Source organism: Papio anubis, chromosome 7 (genome assembly GCF_008728515.1).
Source record: "Papio anubis isolate 15944 chromosome 7, Panubis1.0, whole genome shotgun sequence".
Taxonomy (NCBI): Eukaryota; Metazoa; Chordata; class Mammalia; order Primates; family Cercopithecidae; genus Papio; species Papio anubis.
In genome coordinates, this window is record NC_044982.1 from 86,504,047 (window position 1) to 86,514,550 (window position 10,504).

The 10,504-nt window shown below is 32.9% G+C and overlaps 1 protein-coding gene across 1 annotated transcript; it reads right to left on the reverse strand.

Moving 5' to 3' along the window:
- Window positions 1–2,420: 2,420 nt before the first annotated feature.
- On the reverse strand, window positions 2,421–5,297 carry LOC101020932 (olfactory receptor 4K14). Its single transcript, XM_021940301.2, has one exon. The coding sequence runs from the start codon at window positions 3,466–3,468 to the stop codon at window positions 2,536–2,538; it is 933 nt and encodes a 310-aa protein (XP_021795993.1). The 5' UTR covers window positions 3,469–5,297; the 3' UTR covers window positions 2,421–2,535.
- Window positions 5,298–10,504: the final 5,207 nt, after the last annotated feature.

Genomic DNA, 10,504 nt, shown 5'->3' on the forward strand with positions numbered 1-10,504 from the left:
CACATTGTTTGTGAAAAACAAAAACTGGTGATTTCTCTCAAGTTTCACTAACCTATCAATAGCCAGGTTTACTCAGTCCAAACTACTAGATAAACCCCAGGAATGTCTGTGCCTAGAGAGTGCAATGATCCACATTTATCTTTATGGATCTGGACAAAGCAATGTGGAGAGTTGAGCAGAGATTAGGAATGGAGCATGAGCCATTGGATAGTTCTGAGAACTCAGAAACACCTCATGGGATCTCGTATATATTTGGGCATTTACTACATGACTATTCCTATGCTAAACACACACACACACCAACTATATATATATATTTATATACACATACACACATTATATATACATACAATATATCATATGTATTTATAGTGCATAAAGCATATACACACTATATATTATATATAAATATATTTTAAATATATAATTATATATATAAAATTTAATAAGAAAGAATCCTAGAAAATCAGAGAAAAGCTGAAGGAATAAAGTCTTCCTAAAAATCAGCATTGGATTAGGTTTCTCTTTGATGGGCCTTCAGAGGATATCCTGTTTATTTCTATCATAGTTTTCATTTTGCCTCATATTTTGTGATTGTCTGTATACTTGTCTTTATTTCACTAATTGAAAAGATCCAAGTGTCTGGTAATGTATGTTCTTAAATACTCTATCTTCACTCCTAGATCATTGCCTGGAATCTGAAATGTTGTAGGTACTTGAAAAGCATATAATAATTGAATAAATAAATATATAGATAGTATTTATTATATTTTGATTAAAAAATTATGTCCAAAGTCTGCAGCAAGTCAGTGATCAGTATTACATCCATAACAACAAAGAAAATTACTTTTAAGGCAGATCTTGATTTCTCTTTAAGTTTTTGTTAATGTTCACATATATAGGTGTAATTGATTGTAAAACTTGACTATGTTCAAAGTCTATAAAATAAAAAAAAGAGTCTTATAATAGGCAAGGGGACTTTATCTTAAGGCAGAAATTGTTTTCCTTCTGTGTTCTTTTATATTTATGCATATGTTTGGATTGCAATTATAGGGCAAGTTGTAAGTACGCAGGAGCATGCCTTCCTGGATTGAACACAATATCCAAAGTCATTGGTCGTTCCATTCAATTGCTTAAGTAACTCAATCATTACTCAATTTGCTCCTTTGGTTTAATATCTCACAGTCAACCCAGGAGAAAATTGCTTGAGTTCCCTGCACGTTAATTTAGTAAAAATGAAATTTAACTCTTGTTTATAATTGTCTTCTTAAGATCCATGGACATGTAAAAATTCAGCACAACATCTGCATCTGTGGCATTCAAACATACGCTTCCTGATAAATGACTCCCCAGGAGACAGAATCAAATCAGAAAGAGATGCAGTGTTTATTGAAAATCTACTTTGGGTGAAAATGTGTTAATTTAATAATTGAATATATATTAAATGTAACACTATCATTTATGTTTACATTATAAAATATTTAGCTGTAAAATATGGATTTTTCAATGTTAAAATGGATTTCTGTAATGAAAATCACTGGAATGTATTCATTTTTTAAATAAAAGTGTTCAGTATAACACACATCTGCTAGGAAAAGTATATTTTTTAAATCAATAAAATCTTGAAATGGTGCTGTCTTTTTTCTCCTTTCAAGCTTCCAAAATTAGGACAAATATTTGCTGGGCATTACTTAATCCCAGGCATGCCTCCCTGTGCCTAATGTCTCGTGTTTTGAATAATGCACTTTGCAGTACTGAGCTATGATTAGGAAATAAAAATGTCTTTTCATATTAACTTTTGGGGCAGAATAAACTAGTAAGATAAATCTGGTTTTAGAAAATGCAGAGTTCATTCCAAAATATATGTGTGGAGTTGAAGATATATATACATATGTGTTATGTGTGTGTGTATATACACACACAGATATATTTTCACAGATATATATATCATTTTATCTTATTTTACTAATATATACACATACATAGATACATTACATATATACATATACACGCATGCATGTATATGTTTGTAATAAAATACATACATTTCTGTATATGTAAAATATATATATGCATACATACATGTAAGTATATATTTGTAATATAAAATAAAATGATATATTTTTGTTGAAATCAACTGTTTCTCTGAATAAATGATGTATATATCATTTCTCTGAATATATAGTAATATATATAGCTTCTCTGAATAAATGACATATTTTATATTGCATATATACATGTACGTATGCATATATATTTTAAGCTTTGTATATATATACAAAAAATATATAAATACGTGTATATATTTGTTATATAAATACATACATTATGTATATATGTAATACATTATATTTACAAATTTGTAATATAAAATAAAATGATATTTTTTTGTTGAAATCAACTTTTTCCCTGTAATATAACACATTACAAATTATATCAATGTAGTGTCAGAATGAAATCTTTGAGCAGAGTTATATTAAAGAAATTATATCCCCTGTATGAGTAGAAACATGTCACACTATGGAAGGCTGGAATTCATTGAAAAGTCGCGAGTCGGTTTTGCAGTTTCTTCATAGCTGCTTTCATCTCCTCATTTCTCAGTGTGTAGATAATGGGGTTCAGGAGTGGAGTAAAAATGGTATAAAACACAGACAGCAGCTTGTCCACAGAAAACCTACTGAAAGGCCACACATAAATAAAAATGCAAGGGCCAAAGAACAGCGTCACTACCATGATATGTGCAGAGCAAGTGGAGAGTGCTTTGGATGTGCTACCGGCAGCACGCTGTCTGACAGTGAGGAGGATCACAGTGTAGGAGATCAGGAGGAGCAGAAAACAGCTCAAGGAAAGCAACCCACTGTCTGAGATCATAATTATACCCAAGACATAGGTGTCCATGCAGGCAAGTTTGATCACCAGAGGGAGGTCACAGAAGAAGCTGTCTACCTCACTGGGGCCACAGTAAGGTAAATTTGCAGTGAAAGCCACTTGACTGATGGAGTGCACAAATCCAATGACCCATGAAGCCAGCACCAGCTTGATGCAAGTCTGCCAACTCATCAAAGTCATGTAATGCAAGGGTTTGCATATGGCTACACATCTGTCATAGGCCATGGAAACCAGGAGCACCATCTCAGCCCCACCAGTAAAGTGCAAGAAGAAGATTTGAGCCATACATCCTCCAAAGGAGATGAGTTTTCGATCACTAAGGAAATCCCTGATCATCTTGGGAGTGGCAAATGAAGCCAACCACATGTCCAGGAAAGATAGGTTCCCCAGCAGGAAGTACATAGGGGAGGAATGCAGGCGGGGATCAGAAATTACAGTGACCAAAATGAGAAGGTTACCCAGCATAATGGCCACATAGATCCCGAAGAAAAATATAAAGAAAAAATTTTGAAGATGTCGTGAAGTGCAGAGTCCATGCAACACAAATTCTGACACCAAGGAATAGTTCTGCATGTGCATTGCCTCGAGTTTCAGACTTTGTTTGTAATCTAAATAAAGAAAAAAATCCTGTCATTTGCAACAACACCTCAAGGATATTGTGTTAAGTGAAGTAAGCCAGGCACAGAAAGACAAATATCAAATGATGTCACTTAATATGTGGAATATAAAAAAGTCAAATTTACATAAATAGAAAGTAAAATGGTGGTTACCAGAGACTGGGAAGGAGGAGGGTGAGGGATAAGTTTGTCAAAGAACAAAGTTTCAATTAGACAGAAGGAAAAATTCAAGTGATCTCATCATTGTGATTATAGATAATAGCAATATATTATACACTTGAAAATCACTGAGAGAATAGATTTTGCATTCTCATCACAGAAAATAAGTATGTGATTTAGCCATTCCCTAATGTTTACATATATGAAAACATCATGTTGTACATTATAAAGGTATATAGTTTTTATTTGTCAATTAGAAAGAAAGAGAGAGGGAGAGGAAGGAAGAAAAGAAGTAAGCAAAAGTGCCTGTCAATTGCCTGGCACATGAAAGTGATCAACTGAGTGTTATCTCTGTATAATTTTTAACTTGCAAGAGATACTGTAAAATATAGAATGTTATATACTACCAAGCATGTATATTTGCCTTTTTCAAACTTCAGTGATTCCTGAGGGGCAATTAGACATTCTGGAAGACTTCTGCATAGGTGAGAGTTGTAGGAACTTTTTTTTCCCCCTTCTTTCCATGGCCTTTGTCCATGTAAAAACATGCATCAATCAAGTGCAGTAGGTGAACCAAAATTCCTTAAGAGGACTGAGAAGATGAAGATTTTTTCAGGGGTACCATCTTCTCACCATCTGTGTCGATATCATTGCCCAATGGATAATTAATTATTCTTAAGCACTAAATATGGAAATTAAAGTTTCACTTAAAAATAATGTCAACACGTAAAACATGGGCAACTGAATGTACATTATTAAGTGTCTCTTCTTCTTCTTCTCTCTCGTTTACACACACAAACACAAAACAAAACCTAGCAAAGGCATGTTGATAGGTAGATGTATCTGTGTATCTAAATATGATTTACATGTCTTTCTCCTGAATCCAAGAGAAGCAAATTTTGTTTCTCAATGACAAAATTTAAAGGAGAAAAATTACTTTAAGCTAAAACGCATGTTTTGGATATAACAACTATGGGCGGGGGATGATGTATAAATACAGACGAGCTCCCAAATCGTGTACCCAAGTTATGTATGTTGCCTAGTAATGCTATAAAAGCCTCATTTATTGTGTTATATGTGAGTTGTAGAATGACTCTTCTTATATTCTCACGTGATATCTTTGAGGAAAATTTGATCTAAATAATAGCTCAGTTTCATAAAGTTTTAATCTAAAGTGTTAATCGTTGCTATCAGGGAGGACAGCCTATAATTGCAGGCCACAGGACTCTTTCCTCTTCCTTGCCCTTCATCAACAACCTGGATATGACACAATTTGCAGGTTTGCAGATAGCACAAATCTGAGATGATTTACTTACAGACTTATAGAATATTTCAATATGCTGGAAATATGCGCCGTAACCAGCAAACAAGAGATAAAAGGTGGAAGGAGGAAGAAAGAAGAGTGTAGACTGATACTTATCAGTCTAACAGAGACATACAGTATTATATTATTAACATATTTCTTTATAATCATGCTTTTAATGTGTTATAATTTTTTCTCAAAAATGAATAAAAATATTTATGGTAAAATGTGTTGTAGTGCTTTTAATTAAATGAGTGAAAAAGGATCCAGATCTGGTTCAGGGCATTCATATCTTATTCTCCAGTTAAATTTCAGCTCAAGAAATGGCTTCCTATAGAGCCATAATGTTGAGATTTCTCCCATATTAAATCTGCTTGGAATATTTATTTTTTTCCCAACCACTATAAAATCACCTATTCGAAATGTTTGCTCAATTATTTTTAAATTATTTTACAAACTTGGTTGTCTCCATAACACTTCCTTTGGAATTTTGAAAATCTCAGTCCCTTCCAGGACCCCTCCTGGCAGTAGTCAAGCTATCTTCTTCCTTATTCATTTACTCACTTACACACTCATTCATTCAGACTGTATCTATAAGACACTAACACATTTTTTTCATCTCACTTTATTTGGTATAAAAACCAATCAATACAAGAAGAAATAAATCACTTGACCTAGGTTTTATTTAGTTTCCTCACCCCACAGATTTTTATTTTTGCTCTTATCATTTTTAAACTAATTGTATTTGGGATAAAAAACCATTGCTCTAATTGATTTATAGATAGATTTGTTATTTATAAACTTTGAGATGATTTAGAATGACTTTCTTTTAAAAAATACTTTAAATTATTATGTGGAAACTAAATAAAATAAACTGATGGATACAGAGAGTATAAAAATGGTTACTAGACAATAGGAAGGGTAGTGGGGAGGGTTGGAGGATAAAGGGAGGATGATTAATGCGTATAAAAATGTAGTTAGGATGACTTTCAATGAAAAAGATATTTCCAAGACCTCTCAACAAGGATCAGAGCATAAAACCTATGAAATAATTTTTTGGGGGGCTTTTCACCATTACACATGATTGACTAATAAGTTCATCATGTTATTTAAAAATGTAGCTCTGAGTTTGCTGATGAAATGGAACAGAATTCATAGGTTCCATTATTAGTTATTTTTTATGAGCAATAAACTGGAGTCTCACTCTTCTCACTGAGAAGGAAATACTGTATAAACCTTTTTATAAGGGGTATCACATAGAATCCTTCATGATAAATTACAAAAAAGGTGCAGGACTCTCCTTCATATGAGCTTTTTAATGTTGCTCCTTTATAAAACTGAAGGATATACCACAAAAGAAAAGTCTTGTAAGGCTTCTACAGGGAAATAAGGTAACTTATTCTAGTTGTGAAATAGCCTAACAGTGAGAATTTGATGGAGTAATAGAATTTTAGAATCTAAAGGGATTAATGATTACCATATCTTCTTTAGTCCACTCAAATAGCACCCATCTCAACCAGACTGTTGTCAAGATAACAAAAATTCAAAATTCCTTTGGTTCTCCTTGAATTTTTTAAAAGCATTACATTAAATCATTTAATTGCAACACTTTTTTTGACAATTAGATGCTAACCATTTTTAGTCTGAAATTTTAAATCTGAAGCCAAAATCTCCAGTGGGCACAAGGGACATAATCACAAAGCAAGCATTCTTAGGAAGTTTACTTAGATTCTTCTGATACCCATTCTAGCACACACATCACAGGTCATAGAGCTACACTTTTATTGACATTCTTTTCCTTTTTATGCCCCTGAAAAATTTCACTTGTAAATCTAAAATATAATTGTATTTAATATACTGTTTTATGAAGATTAAGTGAACAGAAAGTTGAAATAATCAAATGGAAAACTCGGGAAACAAACATAAAGGAACTCAATTTGCTATTGAATCAAAGATGTTCTGCAGTTAGATACTGGTGATGGTTGTACAACTCTGTAAATACACGAAAAATCATTGAATTATACATGTAAAAATGAGTGAACTTTATGATATATAAATTATACCTCAATAATGCTTTTAAAATGGATATTAAAAGAAATGTAATAAATAGTCTCAATTATAGTTCTAATTTCTGAGAACTCTTTATGATGTGTAAATCATCTAAAAGCAAATAAACATTAAGTTTGTAATCAGAAAAAATGACATTGATGTATACAAACCAATGGTATTTTTAAATTAAAATATAAAATCCAACTAATAATGAAAAACATTAATTTTAACTTGCAAGTTATTATGATGTAATCCAATGATTTAATATATAAGATAATATAATAATTAGTCTCTATTCAACTTATATCTCATGCATGTTCATATTTATTACAAAAGTTCTTTACTAACCTGGAGTTAAGATGCTCAGTGCTGACACTGTAGCTCACCCAATTTATATTTTACATCTACTATACTTAAATGGAGCTATTGAAAATACACATATTTTATCCCAGAGATGATTTAATCATCTTTCTTCTTCCCCTTAAAAATAATTCGGGAAAAGCATTATCTTAAAGTTAGAGAACTTCAGATTTGAGTCTTCCTTGGAGTTAAGATATAAATATACCCTGTCTCCCACCAATTAAGAATGCTTTAACTACAGGCCATTTGTGACCAATGACCATAACAAAGGCTGGGGAATAAATCATCTGAGGATGGAAATTTGCAGTAATGAATCATGTTCATTTCTCCAGGTGACAAAAGAAAAATAATTACAGATCTGTCAGATTATATAAGCTGGATTTATATTAGTATACATAGCTGCATTTATTTTAGTAATTCAAGCAGAATTATATATACCATTATCCAGTTAATCAAGTATAAAATGACAAATTTATCTTTAAATAATCAAATTAACAAGTTACACTCTAAAAATATGCTGAAAATTTGCCAACTCTGCACATTATATAACTTTGATCAAGCATTACACTTTGAAAAAGATTTACTCATACAAGGAGAATCAGATTTATATGTGCCAAAATATTTGCCTTCTCTAGATTTGTATGGTCAGGCATGATGAAATCTCCAGGTGTGTGGGTTACTTTGTTCATCATTTATTATTGATAGCCTACTTACTTCCCCAAATCATTCAAGGTTAATGCAGGATTCTTCTACTAATGGGTCCATGCTGAAGACAAATATTTCAAAACATTCTGATAAATGATCATCACATTTATAACTATTCACATGACATTTACAACTATTCACATGACATTTACTTCCATATTAGGTATGTAGGTTCTACTAAATGTATAAGACATTTGACTACCAAGACAGCATCTGAGTAGAGTAAAAAGTCTCAAGTGGCACATTGGCATTAGATAATCGTGTTTCACTTAAAATGAGTTGCAAAATCTAAGTTCTGTTTCTGTCTTTTAAACACACAGATAACGATTACTAAAGGAGGTCTGCAGAAGCAGTCTATCAGTTTCAGTGTGATTTGTTTCTGCAATGCAGTCATTAGGTGGTACAGATATATTGTGTAAAATAAAGAATCATAGAGAAGTTTTTGACAAACAAATTAAGTGAATACTGGATTTGGAGATAAGGAAAGATTTACTAAATGTGGTGGATTTATTTATGATTCAACATAGAGGGCATTTTTGGGTACCATTAACATTTAAAATGATGAGACTTGAGTAAAGTGGACTGCTCTCCATAATGCGGGTGGAGCTCATCCAGTAAGTTGAAGGCCTGCATAGAACGAAAGGACCAGACTTTCAAGGGAAGGGAGAATTCCCCATCAGACCATCAGACTGCCTCAGACCTTCATCTGTGTCATCAGGTCTCCTGGGTCTCTAGCCAGCAGGCCCACACTGTAGATTTGGGACAACTTTTTGATAGACACTTTGGAAACATAGAACAGACCCACTAAAAAATGCTAGTAGATCTTGACCTAGTCATTTCTATGTTAAAATATGTCCATAATATCATTACTGATTAATCGATCAAGAATTATTAAGCAAATTACTGATTTATAGGCCAAGAATTATTAAGCAATTTACTAATTTATAGATCAAGAATTATTAAGCAATTTAAATTTGCCAGAATAATTAAAATCAATTAAAGTATATCTATGTGACAGAAGATAATAACACATGAAAAATATGTTTTCAACAAACATTTCAATATATGAAGAAGGATTCATGGTGTTTTGTTAAGGCCAAAAAAAGAGGACAGCTAACTATACATACAATATAAATCCTTAGGTTGCATCAATGAATAAAACAGATAAGAATTACTTTCCTCTTGATGCTTACTATCTAGCAGAAAACACAAACACATAAATACAAATAAATGAGTCATCTATGATAAGCACTAAGGAAAAAATTAAGCAGAGTAAGGAATATTGAGAATGCCAGAAGAACAATTGCTTCAATTGCCTACAGTGGCAAATAGTTTGGTTATGTGCTGTTTATTGGTTCTCTTCTCCCTTCTCCCATTTCCTCACTCTACCAGAAAACTACCAGATTTTCTTAGGATCACTTTTGGCCAGTAAAAGTATTTGTACTCCAATCTTGATCTCAGAGACTTCTGGATGAGTACAAGGTAGGACAGTTAATACTAGACCTGCTTCTACAGAACAGATTCTCAGAATGAGATTTTGAAATTAAATTGCTCACAAGCCCAATGCAACAGTCCCTCATTGTTGATGGTAAGTAAGATCACGAGAATCTCTGGCACACTGTATATCACAACTACCAGACTCTCACTTGCGATGATTTAAGTTGGGTTAGAGACCTAGAATTTGAGAGCAGGACAATGCTACTTTATAAAAATAAGGAATTGGCTGGTTATTTCTAGTTGGCATCGAAGTGCTTGCAGAAGAAAATAACAGGCTCAAGTCAGTCAACTATCAACTCAGGCCACAGTATAAAAAATAGAAGACCCCATGACAGTATACAAAGCGATCTCTGTTGTCTAGAGTCTAGGGACAGCCAGTGCTATAAATCAGGACAGATACTAATTGTGAGAATAGTGAAGTTACAGAAAAAGCTGAATTCACAAATCTGGAAACTATTTTATGCTAAGGTCTAATAAGAGAAATATTAGAATCTAATATCTGATATAAGAATATCCTCCTTTGAACATGTCGGGCCAGCAGAAGTGGCTTCCTCCTTCTTACTGGAAAGTAGCACTTTCACTTTCCCTGGAAAAAAAGCTGAAGGCTCTAACTAAGATATATGCATTGCAAAATAATACACATTCATCTTAAGATCAGTCCCATCTATCCTCACTGCTTCTAGGTAAATAACTAGAGTATAGGTACATAATATGAGACTGGGGAAATACTAACCCTACTCTCAAATAAAAGAGAAATAACCAACAGAACTTCATGAACTGGTTAATATGCACTGGAAAATGAATGAATGTTGGAGGCTGGAACAATGCGTGGGGGCAGAGTGTGGGATGATCCATTCTGTCCAAGGTAGAAATGCTGGAACTGCCTTGGCATATTTTAAACGAAAGGCTCAAAAGTCTAAGTAAG

Coding starts and splice junctions, on each gene's coding strand:
- LOC101020932 (XM_021940301.2), bottom strand. CDS start 3,468: ATGCACATGCAGAACTATTCCTTGGTGTCAGAATTTGTGTTGCATGGA.